The sequence below is a fragment of the Apteryx rowi genome, unplaced genomic scaffold (assembly GCF_003343035.1).
Source record: "Apteryx rowi isolate R43461 unplaced genomic scaffold, aptRow1 scaffold_320, whole genome shotgun sequence".
Classification (NCBI taxonomy): domain Eukaryota; kingdom Metazoa; phylum Chordata; class Aves; order Apterygiformes; family Apterygidae; genus Apteryx; species Apteryx rowi.
In genome coordinates, this window is record NW_020449642.1 from 952941 (window position 1) to 975089 (window position 22149).

The 22149-nt window shown below is 53.5% G+C and overlaps 1 protein-coding gene across 1 annotated transcript in view; it reads right to left on the minus strand.

Annotated features, from left to right (window-relative positions):
- The window catches only part of ADAMTS14 (ADAM metallopeptidase with thrombospondin type 1 motif 14), a 38853-nt gene that overhangs the window by 13535 nt on the left and 3169 nt on the right, over positions 1-22149 (minus strand). The window contains exons 2-6 of the mRNA XM_026071037.1: positions 21563-21954; positions 12398-12554; positions 10206-10402; positions 6944-7027; positions 4690-4846 (exon numbers count right to left, since the gene is read on the minus strand). Coding sequence (XP_025926822.1) covers positions 4690-4846; positions 6944-7027; positions 10206-10402; positions 12398-12554; positions 21563-21954 — 987 coding nt within the window. The remainder of the gene's footprint in view (positions 1-4689; positions 4847-6943; positions 7028-10205; positions 10403-12397; positions 12555-21562; positions 21955-22149) is intronic.

A 22149-nucleotide genomic window follows, 5' to 3' on the forward strand; every position in this document is an offset into this window, starting at 1 on the left:
AGCTTTGGCGAAAGCGGAGCAGGACCATGCTGGATAACTCAGCATTTTGGGATAGGAAAGCTCTAAGAGTCAAGCAGGCATCTGAGCTGCAGCAGGAGAGGGGAGTTTGATGACCAAAACATTTCCAAGCCCCATCCAGGCGTTATGGAGGCTACAGGGGGTTAAAAGCACCTTCGGAGAACAGCTGAAGCCACCAGACAAGCTCAGGGCTAGCAGAGAAACTCAGATGATGCAAGTCTGGGAGCCTTGGCCTCGCAACACAAGCGGTCTCCTTCCAAGGCCAGCCCAGAAGTGCTTGGGTCTCCAGGCACGGCAGCCAGAAGGGGCTGCGAACACATGCCGAGAGGCTCCAAGGTGGACCACCATCCCCGGGGCTCAACCCCAAAGCCAGCTTTCCAGGCAGACAGCCCCATCCCTCCCTTGCTACCAACACCAGCTGTTAGAGTATCTTCATGACTGATGACACACACTTGGTTTTGCAGCCATGGCAGGAAACATCCATGGGCACACCAGCAAAATTCACCACGCAGCCAGCTGAGGACAACATGTCAAAGCAAAAAGAAAGTGTTTCCTACCTCTCCTCCCAAATGAAGGCTCCAGAGTCAACCATAATTGACTTTGTGGCCATACTGAGAAAACTGGATGCCCAGCGGGGACAAGGGACAGGTTGTCASTGCACCGCTGGACACCTGGAAACTGTTGTCAGCCAAGACACACAAAGAAAGAAGAGGGCAGGAAAGAGAGGCAGAAGATCTCTGAATTTTGTGCTGAACAAGCAGTACCAAGAGGTTTGGGGTTGAAAAGTGGCAGCAGGACTGGCAGACACTGGCCCAGCATCTTCTTGACACCTGCGTCCTAACCTTTCCTGAAAGAGGAGAGCCCAAACTGGCCCAGCAGCAGCACTTCCAATCCCTACTGCAAATGTGTGTAACCTCTGAGCAACAGAGGCACGGAGGAAGCTGCTTGTCTGAGAGGATCAGGGTGGTGTTTCCCTTGATACTTCTGTTTATCAGCTGAGTGGAGATTTTCCAGGGTGTCGTCCTGCACCGGAACATTTAAAGGAAATTTCTCTTGTCATAACAATTTCATTTTTCAAAACAAGCCCGGACACTAACCCTTGAAGGGCACATCTACATGGTGTTTTGTGGGAAGAAACAGATTCTTTTTAGCCTGAGCATAAATTGAGGTAGAAGCTGGCTGAACACAATTTCCAGAGCAAAAGCCTAAGGCAAACTAAATACCTGCTTCTCCCTACATGCAGGGCAAGCTCGCTTTTGCCTGCAAAATACCATGTAACCTCAGAGAAAAACCTCCATGTCAAGGATCTTTGCGAAGTAGCCTGCTTTAGATATCTATACTTAGAGTTTTGTTTAACAGGAAAAGAGTTTGGTTTTCATCTTCCCCAAAATCAAGTGCGCAAAGAGACTTCACTCAAACGAACAAACAAACTAAGGCACCATCAGAAAAAGAGCAGAGAGCAACTGCCAAAAGCTCACAGAAATCATCTGCTCAATGGACGCTGCAGTCACAAGGAAAAAGCAAAAGGTAACAGGCCAAACTAAGAGCTTGAGAGAGAGAATCCGATGACTGGGTTTTTACTATAAAAAAATACATCAAGACCTGGGGAAATCATTTCAAAAGATTTTGTTTTAAATAAGTGTTCCACAAAAAAAGAGTAGGGATGTGGAAAGTTTTCCRTACAAGGGAAGAGCACATATATTTTTTCTAGAATGAAGATGGGATAAATTCCCACCCAGAGAGGCCCCTGATGTCTAGCAAGGAAATGGGATATAGGCATACAAAAAGGTCTTTGGCTAAGGATGACCAATATTTCATAGTTAAGATCTTTGGAAGAACTGAATGAACTAAAGGGTTATCCATGGGAGAACGATGACAAGAAGTAACTACCTGAAAAATACTGAATTGCTAAAGATCAGATTAGTCTGCAGAAGGTCACCAGACATGCGCACCGGAGAAGGGACACATTCTCAGCTTCACGAGCAAGACACAGGCCGTTATCTAACTTCCTCCAAATGCCCATTATTCTTCTTTATGGAGATTTTACCCTGGTTTTCAGCCTCTCAGACGGACTGCTGACCTACYCTGGTAGCTCACACAAAGACCAACCAATGCAACAAATTAAACTTAGAAGCATCCTTCAGCCTGGGAGAGAGAGGCCTCCCTGCGCTCCTGCTGTGGAGGGACTGGGGGAATRGTAGTCTGTTCTAGTTTCGACATGGCCTTAAATCAGCAATGAATAATTCACAATCCGTCTGTCTGCCACCCAGAGGCATTTCTCTTTRGAAGACAGGGTTTTATTTGCAGCCCACATGCGAGGACAGAACAGCTCAGCTGTGCCTTGTGGCCCTTCTGCTTCACGCCTTCCAACTTCTCTTAATTCRAAAAGCAATAATTGCATCAGCTTTCCAAAATTACTCAGTGTTGGCCAGGACTGCTCCCGCGCACATCAAGAGATGCTGTGAGCAGGGCTGCTGCCAGCACRGAGAAGGTTTTTCAAGACCCGAGGGCTTGGCTTGGATCCGCACCAGAGAGCTATCCTGCAAGACCGCAATGTTTCGCAATTACACGCCTCCGGCTTAACCCATGCCAAGCTCCATCAGACACTTGTCATCTGTTCTACTGGCTAAGGTGAGGCRGCACGATACAGAGCGAGCCACCGGCGGTGTCCAAAGGCGATGGGGAGCAGCCGTCATGCAGCGGGGAAATAGGCTGGCTGCCGTTTCACAGCCAGCCTAAGAGGACTGCACTGGTTCAAGGCCCAGATTTTAACCCCACCTCCATTGCTCATCGGGCACATAACTAGTGACAGGACRTCCCGTAGCCACCTTCCCAGGAGCAGCTTAGATACCACCAGTGAACGTACTCTGTCAGCAAGTGTTGTGAATATGAAGGCACCACAGCCCGGCTCTTCGCTTCTTATAACCCTGAGCTGAAAGGGGGGTAAGGAGTGGAAAGGACATCATTTTGAGAAGAGGAAGCAAGAGTAAGCAGAACGTTACTATTCCAGCAGCCCAAAGAGAGGGTAGCTCCTGGTGGGCAAAAAGCAACCATGCTTTGGACCATGCAACACAGCCAGGCAAGAAYACGACGGCCACAAGTTCTGCCAAAAGCAAACAGGCACCCGGAAACATGAAAAGCAGCGGCCAGATCCATGGGGAACACGGCAAGGAGCTGGAATGAGCATCCCCAGAGCAGGGCTACTCCGTTAATTTTATCACCACCTTCTGATGTGGGCTCATCATCGCCRCTTAGCAGCGCCAACCACCTTGGTAGCTGGGAGCTGCCAAAGTAGCTGYTCCCCGAGGGCCTGGGAGCATAGTGAGAAAAATCAGGATTTCCAGGATTATGGGAGCCACCACACCTCTGGGTCCCTGCAGTCCAAGCCCTGGTCTAGGGAGCAGAGGGGCTGGAACCTTCTGCATGGGATTTGCCTGCAGCTCCCTCCAGGAAGGAAGGGAGATAAACAGCGAGAGAGGAGCCTCGGCATCCTCTGCAGTAACCCAGCCCGTTTCACAAGGCATGYGTCCACCACAGGGGAAAATTCACAAGAAAATCCCAATTTTCAAGGCTCCATCCCACCCAGAGGGAGTGTAGCGAGCCACCTCCTTTTGCCCGCATGCCAAAAAAGGTCCTTTCACCAATGTCTCTGGACACAGTCGCTCTGCCAGGAAGGGTCTAGAAAAATGAAATAAAAACTGGTATTTCACCAGTGCTGCCATACGACTCCGGAGGAAGTTTCTGGAGGAGGAACTGCCTGTGGCTGGACCCTGGAGGTGACGGCCCGGTGGGGATGCTGCTGGTGCGGCGTGAGCTCTGCTCCTGGCTGCCCAGCTCACAAGGACTCCCAGGTGGATGTCTCCTGTGATTAATCCCTGCRTTCGCTGTTGAGGAAAGACCCTTCCCAGGGAGTTAACGGAGGCTGRGGCAGGATTCCTTCTCCACCTCTCATCCATCCTACATACACTGGAATGACTCATGCTAGAAACTCACGTGTTTTCTGCCACCGGGCAGCAGGCTTGGAGAACAGGAGCATGCTGAGAGAGGCAGAAGTTAGCTCTCGTACTGCCACCAAAGCATCTGTGTTTCTAACGGATCAGTCAAACGCCAGAAGCCTCTTCTGCAAATTCATTGGTACCTACGCTGATTTTTGCCTGGTCTTCTGAATTTTGACCCTGATTTTGGGCATCACTACTGCAGCCAAGCTTCCTTTTCAGCCCAAAATTTACTGAATGCTCCAGTGCCCAGCCCTAAGACAGCCAAGAAACCAATCCATGTAAAATCAGGCTTTAAAGGTCCTCCAGTGGGCAGAAGGGATTGACTGACCCTGTGAAGCTCCCTTTCATATTTCATCCTTATAACTTTTTTTTTTTTTTTAATTGCTTGGGGCTCTTTGGGACAAGGGGAGGATTGGTGCATGAAACCAAAATGGCAGGTAAGGGTTTAATGAATTAAAAAAGGCAATTTTTCTCAGTTCATGTTGATGCCCCGGATTAATTCTGTCTTCTATTTCACATTAAAAAAAAATACTAATTTTTATAACTTTTTTCCAGACCTGCTGGCCAACAACGTCAGGCCATCGGCACACGGACTGCGTCCGCAAGAAATCCTCTCCCCTTGCTGGCTTTCCCCCAGCAAACTGCACATACCTGATCGAGATAAATACAGTACCTTGCATACCTGCGGGGCCAAAATCTTGCCTGGTGAGGAACACAGCGTGGTCGTGGTACTCGGCGTGCTCCGGCTCGGAGCGCTGCTGGGAATGAGCCCAGCGACAGACCTGCTCCAAGCTCCGCGACGGGTTCCCTCGCTCGATCAGGCTGACCGACTGCGTAAAGATGGAGGGGGAAAAAAAACAAAACAAAACATGGGTGATCTTATGGAAAAGGCTTTAAAATTCAGGTCAGAAACTGTGGATTTTTCTCCCCGTTTTCTAGCTGCTCAAATTCCCTGCCGGTTTATAGATCCCTTCTGGTAAAAGGGCTGTTTTGCTCCGCGCTGCAAGACGCGGAGCTCATGACAAAAAGTCCTTTCTTCAGAAATGCCCCAGGAGCCTGGACGCGCTGGAAAGCAAAGAGGATTTAGATTCCTAGCTCCTACTCAGGCTCCTCGGCGAGAAGCTATGAGACGGAGTCACTGYGCGAGATGCTGACGCCTAACAAGGAGCAGAGCAACGTTCCCCCGCAAAAACCCGGCCCGCAGAGACCGAGACCCGAGCAGAAAACGAGCAAAGGCGCTCCAGGACTGCTGGAGAGCACTCGCCCTGGTTTGCACCTTTTTTTGTCCAACTACACAGTTCCCTGGCGTAGCCATTTTGCAAAAAAATATACTTGTGACAGAAAAATATGAAAGTATACTTGTGGCAGTCCCCCGAGTCACACGCTTTCCTGGTTAGCAGGCACCCGCCGAACTGCAGGAGTTGCAAGAAAGGTAGGAAATAGTGCTCCTCCTGCGGCCTGGAGACAGAAGCCCCGGAGTCCTTACGCTACAAAAAGCGAGGCAGGAGACAAAAACAAACCCGGCGGGCTGGCCGAGACGGGAGGCAACTTCAACGGCGGCCAGAAACCAACGCCAAACCAGCGCGAGCCGTGCCACGCGCTGCCGCCCCGGGCCACGAGAGGACTCCCCCAGGAAGCGTCCCAGACCAACGGTGGTTAACGGAGGCTCAGCTTGGACGCGAACATCTGCACATCACTTCCACATCATCCCTCGAACCTAAACAATGACGCAGCTAGGCAAACCAGACCAGCTGCCTCCAGCGCAGGGATCTGCGAGGATAAATCATCCTAAACGGAGCCCTTAAGTTCCCGTCCCTTCAGTTATTGGCCGCAGCACTGCAGCTGAATCCCTTCCCCTCCGTATATCATCCTCCAGACCAGAGCCCAAGCCCCGGCGGCAAGCAGCCAGGCGCTCTACTGGCTTCCTCGGATGGAGACGATGCTCCCGGTCTCCCAGCAGCCTCCAAAAAAACAGTCTGCCTCCGGTCTTATCCTCGCGCCCCAGAGAACCGCCACCGGGTCTCCAGCGTGCAGGTGGTTTCTGCTGGCCAAGCAGATTTACGTAATAATTGGGTGTTTTTCCAAGACCTAACGGGCCTTGATTATGACGGACCACACACAGATATTACCTCGTTGGACTCGTTAATATTCTTGCTAGAACGTTTCAGGTAGGACGGGGCTTGCCACAAAAAGTATACCAAACTGCACTACGCTTTAAAGAAAACCTCTACGCTGCCACACTCAAATAAGCCTTAAAAATAATAATAATAATAATAATAAAATAAAATTCCAGGCTGAGAAACCACGTGAAACCTTTGCACACTTTTCCTGTCCATGTCCTTCCCCCATTGCTGAAGACCGAGACAGCAAAGCCTTCCAGGGCTGCTGAGTCAAGCCCGGCACGTAGGAGATGGTGGCCTTAGCTTCTCCTCGCTGATAGGCAGCTCTCGCCAATTTGGGAAGCTGCATTTGCCCCATAATTTCCTGATGTCCCACCTCTAAGGGAGCCTCCGAGGAAGCCCAGGTCCAGGTCTTCCAGGGGCCTGCGAGCAGGGGAAAATCCCGGATGCCTCTCCCTTCGGCAACCCGTGCAAAGCATCCCCTTCCTACCCTTTACAAGCAACTTCTACCTCTTCTTTTCTACTAGAAGCAATACAGATCTCATCAAGAAAACTTTCCTCCGTGGATCCTCTTGTGTTTTTCCCTATTCCTAACCGGCACTCAGACACCCCGAGGGGCGCGGAGGGGTGTGAATGACAGGACACGGGGGTTAAACCATCGTACCGCAACAGCCGGCCTCGGCGGGGCCGGCCCAAAAAGCAGCTCCTCCTCGCCGCGTCTCAGCGCGAGCGAAACCCCCGCGCGGGAGGAAGGAGCCTCRGCCCCGCCGGCGGCCGGCGCCCCGCGGGCCCGCGCTCCGCATTTACCTGGCGGTACCCCACCATGATCATTCTGACCAGGACGATGTTAATGTGGACGCCCAGGGACTCGTCGTGATAAATCTCATCCACCTGAGGAGGGAAAACAGAATAAAATAAAAATAAGGCAAAACAAAGCAAAAGAAAGTTAGGAACAGGGCACACAGCCGCCCCGGTACTCGGCGTCTGCTTAACCAAGCCCTCCGCGGKAATAAACGCCCCTGAGCCCACTCTTTCTCATTCCCGCCGCGCTTCCCACCGCCGCGCAAGGCCAGGTGCAAGGATCACGTCCTCCTCCTCCTCCTCCTCCGCCCCAGCTTTTTTCCTTTCCTTTTTTTGTTCTTTTTTTTTTTGTTTAAAAAACACAAAACAAAGCAGCCCGAGCCTGAATAAGCAAAAATTCCCAAGGATGCGGGCTCAGATGTTCAATGACATCACCGCTCCTCCYGTCAGGAGAGCCGGAGACGCCCGGGTTTCCCACGGCTTCTGCCTCGGTCACGGAGCACCTCGCCRCGAGCAACTGCCCCCTTCGGAGCACAATTCATCGGACGGGAGGAAACGCCTCGGACTCGCATCCTTGCATTTTGTGGAAAGAAAAAAACGGCCGTTGAGGGAGAGGTGAGTGATCTTATCAACCCGAGGGGATTAGTCAGCCATACCGGTGAGTCAAGTTTGACCTACAGCTTCAGAAACCCCAGGAGAAACCCAGGGAGAAGACAATATAATTGGAAGAACAGGGAGGGCTTGTGAGTCAATAAGATCTACATCAACATCTGCTGTTCAGGCTTACTTTGCGAAGGAAAATATGAGTTCCAACCTTTTTCTTCTCCGTTTCTAGCAAGTACGGAGAAGGGCGTTTTTTTCCCACCCCTTCTTTAAAAACAACAAAAAAAGACTTTTCTTCCTTTGCTTTTAAATTGGAAATTCGGATCTCGCCTCCCCTCCTCCCTGTTTCTTTCTGGGAGATCGTCTGGATGCTCAGGGACCGGGGGATCGCAATATCACACCTACCCAGCACATTAAACTTGCTTTATGAGGAGCAAATTATACTTATTGAAACCAATATATGCACTTCTTTTTTAAATACCCATTCTACCCCTAAGTGCTAAAGACAGAAGAAAACACGCACTTTCTAAAATTTAACACTCACCACCCCACATTTTTAAAACCATATGGTCATATGTAAGAAAGTTCTCAACGTGCTTCAGAGCCCTTTGACAAAAAGCACAAGGAAAAGCCTGAGATTTATGACCTTGCTATGGCCGGGACAAAATCCGGGACAATTCTGCAGTACCTGGGAGCTACTAGCCCTTTTTTTTTTTTTTTTTTTTTAATTAAAATATACTTTTTCACTTGTCCAAGAGAGAAATAATTTTCCTCGACTATGTCATAATTTTCCAGACCAGATGAATATTATGAATACATAAGCCAGATTTATGGGGCTTTTCTCTTTTTTCCTTTTTTTCCCCCCCCTTTTTTTTTTTAAACTTCGGTTTGAAACCGAGGATGCTGTGACAATTCACGCAGATGTTGCGCAGCTCCGAGACTCCGATTTYCCAGACTACATGAGTGCTTTATGAGACTCAAAATTTATCGGCTGGGCTTCCGTTTGAGAAAAAAAAAAAAGCAAACCACCACCCCCTTTCCAAGCTCGTAAAGAATCRGCGTTAACCTTTCTGCGTGACAACCGATCCTCCCGCCGAGCGGGTCTGACCTTTGCAAAGGGGCAACGCAGGCCCCGATCCGGCAAAATTTGCGCCGGCAAAAAGCGGGCGGCTCCGGGCAGAGGGCTCCGCTGGCGGGACCGCAGAGGGGCCGAAGATCTTCTCCCCCCCCCCCCCGCCCGCACGCGCTTCCCTCCGCTGCAGACGTCGGCCCGGGCGTTTGCCAGCGCCTCGGCGAGAGCCGCGCTCTCCGCCTCGCTCACGCGGAGCGGCCGAGGCGAGGGGAAATGTGCTCCGCCGGCAGCGCTGTAATTTGCCCGGCACTGCTCCCCCCGCTTTCTCCCCCACGTCTCTAGCAACTAAAAAAGTTTAAAAGTTTCCCGATGCTGTGCCGAGGATCGGACCCATCCCCGCTAAGCAAACCCCCGTAAACCCTCTTAAGATACTGGCGTGGAGAGGCACCTCGGTCCCGCGCGGGTCCCCGCGCTCCCGCCCGCCTCCGGGCTCCCGGGAAATCCCCACGCTGCCCACAGCCTAATCCCAACSGCTGGGACGCCGCCGCCAAACCCCTAAGGCAATAAAAAGGGGGGTTACGGCCATTAACTAGCCACCGCCATGGGCTTTACGGATGGCTTGTAGGTCTCCCACGAGACACTCGGCCAGGGAGAGACGGCGGCAGAGAAGGGAAAGCCGAGGTGGGGACGGAGGGGAGGGAAAGGCGAGAGCGAGCGAGATCTTCAGGACCGCTGACCCCCTTCGCGGACACGGCGCTGCCAGCAGAGCAAACCTCCCGAAAAATTAACAGTAGGATAAATATTCATCCTCCACCTCTGCCAGGATTTGGGGAATAYGTGTACTGTTTGCTAAAGGAAGATGAAAGGGAAAAGGGCAGACGAAAGCCAGGCGGCAGGGGGGAACGAGAGCAGGCTGCCGCGGGGCGCGGGAGGACGCCCAGCGCCGCCGGAAGCGCAGGAGCAAGGCCTCGAGCGCCGCCGTCGCCGTAAACCCGCTTTCACAAACATCCGACTAATCCGCGAGCTCAAGGTCTGCAGCTTTTCTGGGCAGCGGGGGAGAGGCCGAAAATCTTCTCCCTTGTCAACAGACGGGAACCTTCCAAAATAAATAAATAAGTGGAAACGGCTGTTCTCCGAAAACGCGGCTTTCCCAGGATTTGCGGGGATTTCAGCAACGAGGAGGAGACGGTCGTGGCCAAGAGAAACAGAAGGTGCTCTGGGACGCAGGCACACAGACGCTGGTGGCAAATATCCACAAAAGAGGGGGAAATCGGAGGCAAAGAAATCGGGGAGAGGGCGCACAGGGCTTCCCGTCCCCCTTTCCGACCCCGGCATGGAAATTCCTCCCTGAAGCGCAGGGAAAAAGACGCCAGAGCCTTCATCGGAGAAACCTACCTCTCTTAACACGTCCGTGGAGATGGGTCTTGAGCAGGTCCACGCTGCCAGGCCACCGTGGGAAATTAAATACGCCACAATGCGCGGGARCAACGTCCCCCCCCGTTTGTACCCGTCCCCATCGGCAGCCTTCGAGCCCCGCTCTGCGAAAACAGCCCCCTCCCTCCAAAGGAAAAAAAAAAAAGGGGAAAGCCTTACTATGTTCATGAGGGTGAGGACGTAGTTCTGGACGTGCTCCTTCCCGTGGAAGCGCACGACCGAATCATCCACGGCCAGCAGGACCTCGATGTTGTAGTCGTCCTTCTTGGCGTGGCGCCGCTTCCGCTCCGCGTCGCCGAGCCGCTCCTCCACCAGCTCCAGCGAGTTGGGCAGCTCTCCCACCGGGAAGCGGGGCGCTGAGTGAGGCAGAGGAGGGCAGCAGAGAGGAAAAAGAGCCAGTAAGGCTAGATGGAGCGGTGATCTCTGGCTCGCACCCGGCTCCCACCGATTTCCCAGCCCCGAAAGCCCCAAATCTGCTCCCCAAACGAGTTGTGGAGGCAACACGAAGCCATAAACACATCCTCATGGGATGGAGAGGCCAATCCTGGCCCCGAAGGTCAATGAAGCAAGCTGGCACGGGGGCACCTCGGTGCTCCTGGCACRTGGGCTCCGCAGCCCGTTTGGAGCAAAGTCCTCCGCACCTCACTCCAAGAAATAATTAGGCAGAAAATGGTATATATTTTTATATCTCCCCAATGGCTGCACAACAAATTCGTGGTGGAAATGGCTCTGGACTGGGAGCAAACAGATAGCCACGCGTAATTAGGGTGCTGGGCTGTCTGCTGCCTGGCGGTGGGGCACCTCTGGATGCTGCCGATGGATGGGGAGGACGAGTGCAAAGCCCGAGGCTGCTCCTCGGGAGCCGGCGGTCACGGCCAGAGCATCCTTCATCGCTCTCTCCCTACCGCCGCACCGTCCCCCGAGGCTTTCCATTGCAATCCTCGTAGCGATACTCCAAAAGCAACAAGCGCGTCCCCGAAATTCTTTCAAATCTCAGCGACCGCGGCGTGGCAGGAGGTGGGCAGACGCTGCGGCGGGCTGACTCCTCCGCCTCGCTGCAAACGCAGTGCGACGAGTTTACAGAGCACCTTCGCGCCCCTCTGACCCCCCAGGCTCGTAAACACTTCTGCGCGCGCTCGACGTCGCGCCGGCGGGACGGGAAGCCAGCGGGCTAGCTAGGCGTGCAGAGCTCAACCTGTGGCTGAGAGATGCCATAAAAAAGGCACGTTTTCTGCCTCAACGCAAAAAAATAAAATAAAATAAAAGGCCAGACGCTAGAAAAAGGAAAGCAGAGAAGGGTACGATGACTGCTGGGAAAAAGAAGAACTTGCATCATCCAGAAAAAAATCAGCACCTCATTTAACTATGTATAGCTGATTAACACAAAAAAACGCAGCACCTCCATCTCTGTCTCCTGGCACTTTGAGGCCAAACGCGTCCTCCCACCCACTCCTAGGCCAGGCCAGGCGCTTCCTGACCCTTTTCCTCATGAGTCCTGAGTCTGCATTCCATCCCGGTTCCAAGGGTGATGAAATCCTCCATGGGTCTGACCACACGTGCCTAGGAGTGCTCTCCCCTCGCCCGACCCATATAACTCATCCAATTTTCCCCAAATGCGAAAGATTTCCAGCAACAGCTCAGCGTTTCCTTGTCTTTGATGCTGCTAATGATCTCACTGGGAGCTATGGCCAGCCTAAAGCCACAGCGATAGACACGCAAGCCTGAGGGCAAATGTCATGAGAAATCCTCCCCGCGCAAGACGCGGTTCAAAAGGACCAAGCTCTCTCCAAAGCGCAGTGAGAACTGCTAATGGGCAAGTCACCGTAAGYTGATTTTTTCACGGTGGGCGGGGGACAGGCGTGGTGGCAATGGCGTGGGCAGCTAGCAAGCTTCGGTAGCGCTAGAGCAAGGGGACGAACAGCGGGGACTGCCGCGGGGGTTCACCGAGACAACAAGCCTGGAAGTCAGGACCAAAGTTGCGTGCAGATGACCGTCATGCTCAGGCCCTTTAGCAAGTCACTCCTTTCACTCAGCAGCCAAACCTACTTCTTAAAGGTGTTGGTACGGATGTTATCGTCCCCAGGAAGTTTTCCGACGAGGGCCCTGAGAATGCTCATCATCTACATTATCATCATGCTGAGTATTGGGGAACGCTAGATTTCAGACCGAGTACCAGATCTGCAATAGGATCRAGTAACCGTTGGATTTAAAGACGATCCCTCCCCATGCAGACACGAACGTCAGCTGTGCCCGGAGGCACCAGCCCTCCCGCGGCCCACCCGCGCAAGAGGAGACGAGAAACGGCCCCTCTCCGAACCCGTCCGCAGCCGCTCCGAAGCGGCCGGCGCTACCTTCGGGAGGGAGGTCCTCGTGGGGCTGCGCGCCGTCCCGCCGGATGGCCGACCTGCGGTACACCACGTGGGCCCTCCCGTGCGCCTCCTTCTCCTGCTGCCCCCTCTCCAGGGGCTCGATGAAAAACTCGTTGCTGTCCGTCCGGATCAGGCCCGCCTGGAATCCGCAGAGAAGAAACGGAAAAAAGGAACGTGTGGGTGGGTACAAATAAATAAATAAATACATATATATATATATGGATATGCATATGTGTATGTATGTGCTCCATTTTAGGGCAAAACAGGTTCGTTCAACCACCGCGATATATAGGAGAGCCTCCACCATACCTCCACCCTGCCCTTGCATCAACTGTGCTTTACATGTCAACCGTCAGTGGGTTGAATTCATCACCACGTTCACGTATAATGACCCTTAATTTCTCCTGTAGGTGGGAAAAAAGAAGGGAAAAAAAAAAACAACCAACCAGGCTACATCTCAAACTACGTCTTTATACGGCCACCAAATGCCTTTCCTTCTTACCAGCGAAGGGTGGTTTTGGCCAGCCCTCCGCRTCAGAGGAGACGGGCTCCAGAGGAGCTGCCCTCCCAGAGCTCCATCTCCACCCCCAAATCGCAGCCGGACACGCTGGCAGGCAAATTGGTCATTTGACCAACGGTATTAATGGAAGGAAGGAAAAGAATAATCATCTTGGCCCATAAGGCGCTTGRAAATTGCAGCAGGGGAATCCCTTGAGAAGCTGGGCAGCGTTATGACTCCGAATACCTCCCAGACAAGGGGAAGATGAATGAGATGGCAAACGTCACTGGAAACGGTGTCCTGGCTACCGGCCGCTCCCAGTCAACACCAAGCTCCCACAAAACCTGCCTGGAAATCAACCCAGGCAGTTATGCCCCAAAGCACCAGCTGCCTAGGACCCAGGGCAAGCAAAAGACACCGGGCGACGGGAAATAACCATGCAAAAATCATGTTGTCCCCTTGCCACTTCGTCCCCAAATCAGCRTGCTTGCACTTCACCCGGTGGTTCCTTCATCGCACAGGTGACCTCTCCAGCCCCAYGGCAAAGCTAAGGATTTTTTTTTTTTAAAAGAGATTCCTCAATACGCAACACGGCCTCCGCCACCAGCTCTGCTGGTCTCCATCACGCACGCGCATCCACTTCCCTGCCACTGCCCTTGGTGGCTGGACCATCCCCGCTGGCTTATTATTGAACAGCAGCCTGGAAAAGCCGGCAGAACGTGTAGATCCATCCTTGCAGCAAAGCCTCTGACAGCAGGTACCGACCGGAGCACTCGTCGGTGCTCCGGTAGCGGAACGGCTTCGCTTTCAGTGACTAAAGAAGGATCGCGGGGAGCAGCGCTGGCGTTTCACAGCGGCGCGGAGGCAGAGCGGGACTTTGTAAACAGCCGGTCAAAGCCGGGGCTCTCCCAAGCTCGCCTGCGTCGCTTGATCCCCTTCGCATTCACGCGGAGCTCTATTCATCGTGGCATTAGCCAACTATGCTATACTCCATCAGCTTTCCCGCTCCCCTTCAGTCTTGTTAGCTGCTTAACTCCTTTGGAAACCAAGTTTGGGGTGGTTTTGCTTTGTTTTTTTCCTTGCCTAAGAATCTAGGTACGCTCAGTCTTGCTAGGATCAGCTCGCTTGCCACACGTATCTCAGGTCCTTGCTTTCTGCAGGACGTGGCCAGGCTGCACCCCGGAGCCCCATCTGCTCCCCGGCACTGGCACGGGCTGCTACGGGCTGTCGGCACGTCAGAGGCACCATCAGCGCAATTTTGTCTTGCTCTGCCCCCCTCTACCTCTTTTCTCCCCCCTCATCTTCAGCTGCTCTCTTTGGCGCGCTCCCAGGGATACGACATTAATTGGAGCGCAGCACCGAGCCAAGCAATGGTGACAAGGCTCCTCTCTTGCTTTTTTTTGACTCCCCCCCCACCAGCATAGTCACAAGGAGAATTTTCCATCCATTTTCTCCTTCCCCCTGATCATCTCGTTGTTAGCATTGGGATGGCACTGTCAGAATTGGCAGGCCATCACTCTTCTCCCCCCTTGTGTCTCCTCCTCTTCCTTTTTCCATTCTCTTACCTTCTTCGTCCTCCAGCTCCACCCCATCACCTCCCTGGGCGTCAGGAACACCAGGGACACCAAACACGAGAAACGCGCCGCCAGACTGCTCACAACGCTCTCGCAGGACCCGCGCGCTCTCAGAGCCGGGCCCTGCACGCCGCCGCTCCGACGCGGTTTCTCTCGTATCGAAACGGGCAGCTCCGTAAGGGCCACCCTGCTCTTTGCACGGGGGAGCAGAGACACGCGAGCAAGCGAGAAACAGTCTTCTCTTCCCCCTTCCCGGCTGCTGAGCTCCCCCCGGCTTCGCTCAGCACCTGCGGAGGAACAGCACTGATTGAATTCCCGCCGGAAACGAATCGCTCTTGTCGTATTTCTGGGAGTGAATTGCTCGGAGCGTGAGCGGACCGAGATTTCGGAGCAAAGCACGTTTGCCAAGCGAGCGACCTTCACTCCGCAGCGTCTATCACAAACTCACTGGGTTTTTCCAGAAACGGCATTTAGAATTCATCTTTCTAAGAAACACACATCTCAGTATGGCGCTTCTCTCCGACACTCGCAGCTTTCATCTGCCATTTCTCAGTTTTCCCACCTCTATTTTTAATGCTACGTTTTAGAGCACCAGTTTTCAACAGTCTCAAAATGGAAAACTTTCACCCTGGACAACCTGATATATCGTTTGAAGCGTACAACTGCCCAACATCATTAATACCGAGGAGCTGAAAAACAACAAACCTATCCAACGGGAACTCTGCACAGACACTTCCACGGTGCAGTTTTGGAAACCCCTGCCAATTTGAGCCGTTCTACTGCAAAGAAAGGTTGGCGCCAATTACTTAATTTAAAAACGAGCAGCTGCTATGGCAGAGTTTGGGCTCCAGAAATAAAGCCGCGCAGGCTTCCTCGGCTGTGCTTTCTCCCGAGCCCGCGAGGCAACACGCCRTTGACCCAAGCAGTTACCTCCCAGCAATCACCAAAAAAACTGCAAATACCACGTGGGGCTTTTAAAGCCAGCCTAACGCTACCTTGGGGGCTCGGAGGCAAATCYGCTGCAAACCGACCGCATTTCGGCGCTGGTTTTGGCTGCGGCTCCGGCCAGCGCCCGCCGCAAGCCAGGGTGCGAGYGGAAGGATGGACCAGGGCAGGCGCCCGGATCCCCAGCGAGCACGGATTTTCTCCACCGGCTTTTGCAGTGACACTGTGTTTTTCCCTTGCTGGAAAAAGACGGGAATAAACGGTGTTTCCCCTTGGAGCGGCCGTGCCTTGGCAGGCAGGGAGAGGGGTATATTGTAATTTACTGAGCGTTACTCCAGCAAGTCGCAGAGGAGCGTTTCTCCCTGCAGCGGACGCAGCTGGGTATAAAGGTGCTTTCCAAGCGGCTGATCTCAGAGTGAGGACTTGCCACCGCAAGGCAAGGCAAAGACGAAGGACTTAGGCGCACGCCTAATCTGTAAGCATAGGACTCCAACACATGCAAACGAAACGGAAACCACAGCAGTCACCACGGCTTTTGCAAAAAAAAGTGGAGCCCGAGACATGCACCAACCTGCTCGTTCTTTTTAGGAATGGGTCAGGTGGTGCTTCAGGAAGGTTCGGCTGCAGGGRGGCAGCAGGAAGGTGCCAGGCACCACCCCAAGGGCCCCAAGCACGTTCCCCAGGCTCTTTCCAAGAGGTTGAACCCATCCCTAATGATAAATCTGCCCTGGGCTCCCCTCCCATTGCAATGCTGCAAGGACAACCTACGTGCCCACCCGCGGACCACCAGACGCCCACGGAGAGATCCCACCACCAAAACGAACCAGGTAGGGTTAATCCGTGCCAGCACCCGTGCTGAGGACCTCGCTCGGGGAGCAACCCCCACGGCCTGGAGAGCCCGGCGTGGTGGCACATCCCGCTGCCGAGCGGCACCGCTGGCTGCAAGCAACATCTGCCGGGTCACTCGTCTCGTCCCCACCGCTACTCCCCAAGGTGGGAAAAGAAGTTCAGGAAATTTTGAGCCCCCCCATCAAGGCTGCAGATAGAAACCAGCACAACACCRGAGGGGAGGAAGGTGCACTGGTCGGGGGGAGGTTAACAACAAGTGAAATTAACTCTGCTTTGGCAAGATGGGAATATCATTACTGATATTTATAGTCCGAGATGCTGGCTGCTAGACACAGCTTTCGGTCCCGACAATTATCGCACTAGAAAACGGCCCTTTGAAGCAAATTCCACTGGAAAGGGAAAAATGCATGTATTTTTTTAAACACCAAGCTCATTTCTGCCAGCACGCAGAGGGCTGGTGGCGGACGAGGGCTCTTTTCCAGCTCTTCACCGCCTCTCCGGGCCATGGGAGAGTGGAATTCCCTGTGCTGAGCCGCCGCCAGCCCCCGGCACGGGAAGCCGGACCGCTCGGCCCAGGGAAGCCCACCACACCACCGAGAAACCTCTCGTGACTCCTCTGGGACCAGCGGCTAAAAGAGAGCAAACTCCCACAGGAATTCAGGAAATTCTGACACTCAGACGCAGCTGAAACGTGGAAAAATTAATAAACCCGCTCGCTACACCCAGCCAGGGAAGCACGCGGCTCGGCAAAGGGGGAAACAGAGACGTGCGTGTCGAATATGTATTTTTCCTATGCATTTCACACTTAATTTGGACAAAACGTCCCAGAAAGCAGGGCTGGGCGACAGAGACGCTGCCGCTAACCACCGCACTCCGCCTCCCCCGTGCCGACGGGCTGCCCGGGGAGGGTTAACGCCTCCGCCGCTCGGCTCTCCCGCGGGAGAAGGCTGCGGGAATTTAAGCTGGTAATTGCACAGGCGTATTGGGGACTTTTACAGAGACGGGAATCTCGCATCYGGCATCCGGCAAGGGTGCGTGGCTTCGCGACCCACCAACTCCAAACTCCACCGGCYGAGGACAGAGTGGGACCCGCACAGGCCAAGGCACCTATCTCCCCACGAGCATTTAAACTTGCCCCTTTTTCCTTCCTGACGTTAAACCTGCATTTTGGGAGCTGCAGGCTCCATCCGTCCGCCCAAAGCAGCCGGGGCAACAGGGACGGGAAAGGCTGGCAGTCCAGCTGGTAGCACGTTCCTGACGGGTGCAAATACCCGCACAGGGCGGTGCGGAGAAGCGGCCGTGAAAAAGCAAATACGGTGCGTACAAAAGGTAGTTCCGCACCCACCAGATCCTTCGGAAAAGCCACGGGGCGAAGCGCTGCCCACCAGCCCTCCGCTCGCTGCCGAGGCTGAGGTTCCACCCCAACCCCACCGCTCRGGAAGGGAAAGCCGGTTTCACAAGCTCAGGCCCGGGCAGAGACAGCGGAGCCGCCTAAACCCGCAGCCCTTCGTCCCTCAGCAAATCGGACCAGGAAACGATGGAAGATGCAGGCGTTCATCACCGCAACGAGTGCTCAAGCAAAGCACGGCCTCAGAAGAAGTTTCCTTCTTTTCCACCCAAATTCAACCCGAAGAACAGGCCTTCAGGCTCTTTCGCTCTCCCCCATGTCCCCAGCAAACGACCTCTGCAACCAGCAAAACGCTGCCGCTGCCATTGCTCTCCAGCTTGTTCTCAGTTACTCTTCTTACATGAAAACCATGGCCATCTGAGCCCAAACTCAACCACGYGCTGCTGAAGACCGCAGGGAAACAGGGGATCCCCTAGCAGCAGGAAAGCTAGGACGCCTGCAGAGATGCGTCTGCTGGGGCAGATTTCTCACTAAAGCTACTTCACCCTTTAGGAATTTGGCGGCTTGGATCAGCTTTGAATTTATGGTATGGAAGACAGTGTCTTCCCACCTCGGTACAAGACGCTCTCGCAACAGAAAGCCAGATTTCCACACGTACATGCCCACAGCAAATGATAAATGTGGAAGGTGCCACGGGTTTGGCCTCTTTGAAAAATCAGGCCACTTCTTCACATGGCTGAACATGGATTTAGGAAAGATTTCACTTGGACTCTCTTTCTCTAGCAGTCCGTTATTATTATTTATAATCCCAGTCTCAGTTTATACACAGCATCATCTCTTTGCGTACACAGGCTCCATCTGCAACGTCCCAGAACACTTCATCCGGCCAGAGACGAGCGGCCAAGAGAGATCCTGCGTCTCCCACGCATGCTACACTGAGACGTAAAAGCCATAATCCCTTTCTGAAGTCCGTGGACAACGTCCAGAAAAGTCAAAAGCAATTACAGGGCACATATCAAAGGGAAACCCTGCTCCCTACAGCCAGCTCTGCCTGGGCTGGGTTAGTTCGGATCTACCRACGCGATGTTAACAACATTATTCCAAACGCCCGGATCACGAACATCCCTCCCGGTAAAGCGAAGGTCCCGCTTCTACGCTGAGTCACGCTGGCAAATTCAGCGCGGTCATAAATACTGTCTTCTGATCCCATCGCTACTGCCAGCACGCGTTTGAGCCCTGTTTCTCGCCCCATTTGCTAAACCAAGCTCTGCGACTGCTTTTCGTGGTCCTCTCGGTCTCACAGCTCCTCCGAAGGGGACAGACCCCGAGCAGGTATAAAGCCATAACGTTATTTCCTACGGTGGGGCACAGCCTCTGCTCAGGCCCCGTCCTTCTGACCTCCTCCCCAGCCTGCAAYCTCCACACGGGCTGGGCCAGACGAYGGGAAATTGCTGCTGGAGGCCAGGGCACTTATTCGTTGGCCGCAGAGCAATAAATGCCCTGCAGAAAAGAAGGGTTTTTCCCTCTTCCCCCCAGCCCTTCTGAGGTTATAAATAAAGACGTACAACATCTGCAAGGCAGCACATCAACATTAATAATGATAACTGGTGAYTTCAGCCCATTTCTTCTGTCTACAGATTTTGCACGGCATAATTGCATCAGTCAGACCTGTAATTTTGCCACTACATCACCAAGCAGCAACACAGATGCTGGTCTAAATGGGACTCACGCCAGTAGAGCTCCCCCCCCTCCCAGCTTGGATTTTGGAAATAGCGTATCAAGTACCTCACCTAAACATCCTTATCCCAGAGTGACTCTACCTCTTTGCAGCGGGACAGTTAAAGCTGTATAAATCTGCACGCAAAAGGCATTCTGCATTGCAAGCCACCTCCTTAACCAGAGGTTTACGGGTTGTAGCAAGGTGCCAAAGGGCCCGATGCAAGGAGAGAGCTGATAACAAGGACGAGCTGCACCTGAGAAGGTGTGGAAGGGGCTGAGATGGGAGCACCTGGAACTAAAGCCAAGAAAAGCCTGGGGAAAAAATTTTTAAAAAGAGAGGAAAATCTACTCGAGATGGATACRACATCCAAAATCTAATGGTAGAGTGGGTAGTCTTAAAACCACGCACTGGTTTGGCAGAATCTGCCCTTCCTGGCAGGATCTACCAGGCTTTGGGTGAGAGCCGCCACGTGCCACTCGGCCGGGGCAGGAGAAGCCGCGACAGCACCGGGCTCTAACGCCGTGGCAGCTTCCCCAGGATGCTCCAGTGGGAAGGAGCGTTTCTGCCTTCGGCACCGAAACTTTTCCTCCCAGTTTAACGTGAAAGCACTGGAGAAGTGGCACAGGTTCATCCACCAGTGGCTTCAAAATCTGGAGAGAAAGTGGCTTTTCGCTCGGGGTGCCRGGAGAAATTATTTTTGCAGCCGAACCTGCGCACTTAAAAAATTCACATTCGTTCTAGAGGCAGCGCTAGTAATTGCTTGCTGCGCTTATAGGAAATATCTGTAAAACTGTCAAGTGTGTCCAAATTCACCAGCCCCAGCAAAATCTGTGGCACGGAGGACTTCCTGCAACCTCACAGCCTCACTCAGTTCAAAAAAGGTGCTTTAAAAATTGCGGATTACTGGTAAAGTTGTCGGCAAAAATAAACTACATGTAGGTGAAATATGTATTTCAGTCTGTATTGCTCTGTCATTTCTGTATGTATAGTAACACTATGCATTATATAAAAAGAAAGGAATGCCAATCTCTTTACGCCAGCAGCCAAAAATAGCTAAGGATCTCCCAAAATAAAACAACAGAAAAAGAAGTGAGAAAAAAGAAAAAAAGCAAAATGAAAAGTTCACTCCACCTAAAGAGCGGCGTGAACGATACCAGGAGGAAGCAGCAAACGCTGGCACGCATAACAAGGATTAAATTGGCCCAAAGGAAATTTGAAGGGCAACTATCCAAAGCTATAAAAAAAAATAATCGGAAATTCTTCAAGCGTATCAAAAGTAGGAAACCCGTGGGCATATCAGATGCCAGGGGTACAAAGAGGTGACGGAGCAGTTTAAGTACTGCGGCAATAAGTCACCATTACTGACTGTTGCTCCTCACCCAGGAGGCTCTGAGCATCTGAGCTACTACTAAAAACGCAGAGGTCCTCCACAGAAAAAACCTTACCGACATTAGGAGAAGCAAGACAGACAGCAGTGTAAGCCCTGTCTTTAGAAAAGGTGCCAACAGTGATTTTAGGAGATGTGAAAGCTCACTGAAGCTCATTTAAGAAGTGGGAAGCATGCAGAAAGGTTCCTTCAAGAGTCGCGAGGTGTAACGGAGGGTACGATGGAGGCTGCATTGGCATTGCTCTTGGCCCGTGCAGCGCCTCCGCTGGTGCCCTTCATGGTTGGAGGCTAGGAGAAAGCCAGCGAGCGCAACGCATGTAGATGTTGGACTTTCTACCCAACGCTCGGCTGCAGGAGGGCATCAGGCACGTGCTACCTCGAGGCAGGAGGTGGCTCAGGCATGGGGCAGGCAATTTTTTTTAACCCCCGGAGTAAACACGGACGTATGGTCGGATCTATATTCCCCAGAGCACTCTGAGATGAACGTCCCAGTATCAATCTGACAGCAGCTTAGTAAGACCTTTCACGCTTTCCATGCAAGAGTGGCACCTGTGACTGAAGCCACTAGGACAAACGTAGCAAAATCTCCCTGTTAAATTTCTCCCAGTGGGATATAACATAGGAAACGCGTTTCTGGCCACAGCCCTGGGGGGTCATTGAGAACTGGGAAGGAACCACTGGGCAGATGGGCACCAAAAAGCCTGCAACCAGCATCTCCCGGCTCCCCGGGGCCACCAGCCCGTCACCAGAGGGGTTTCTTTAGAGGACAACCACCTAAAGGGAGGCGAGCACGAAGCACCGTGGGGCGGGCGGCCTCGCGCTTACCAGTCCGTCGCAGTTGCTGATGGCCACGGCAGCGCCGGGCATGCCGGAGATGCCGCCCGTGAAGAGGCACCGCTGCCGCAGGGGCTCCCGGAAGAGCACTTCAAAGTCCTCCTGCCATTCAGCCACGGCACCGGGCAGCACCAGGCGCCGGTTGGGCCTCACGCGCAGATGCAGCTCCTCGCCGAAAACGGTGACGTTGAAGTAAAGCAAGCGGCTGCCGGCGCCACGCCGGTGGGGCGACTCCTGGGTGGCGCTGCGGGCGACGCGGTGGCCTTCGCCACGGCCCGCCACCGCCGAGCCGGACACCACGTGCGAGAGGAAGCGTCCCCGGCAATCGGCGCTGAAGGGCACGATCACGCCATACTCGCTCAGCTTGCCAGACAGCAGGAGCTCTGCGGAGACACGCGGACGGAGAGCGCTGCGGGAAAAGAGCGAGCCACGGGAAAGCATCCCGCGCGCGGCCCGGCCTCAGGCGGCGAGTCCAACTTGGTCACGTTGGAGGCACCAGTTGAGGCAACGAGCGTTGCCGCTCCGCCGCTTGCAACGGGCACGTCAAGCAGAGCAGAAGAAACTCATCCTGACATGCC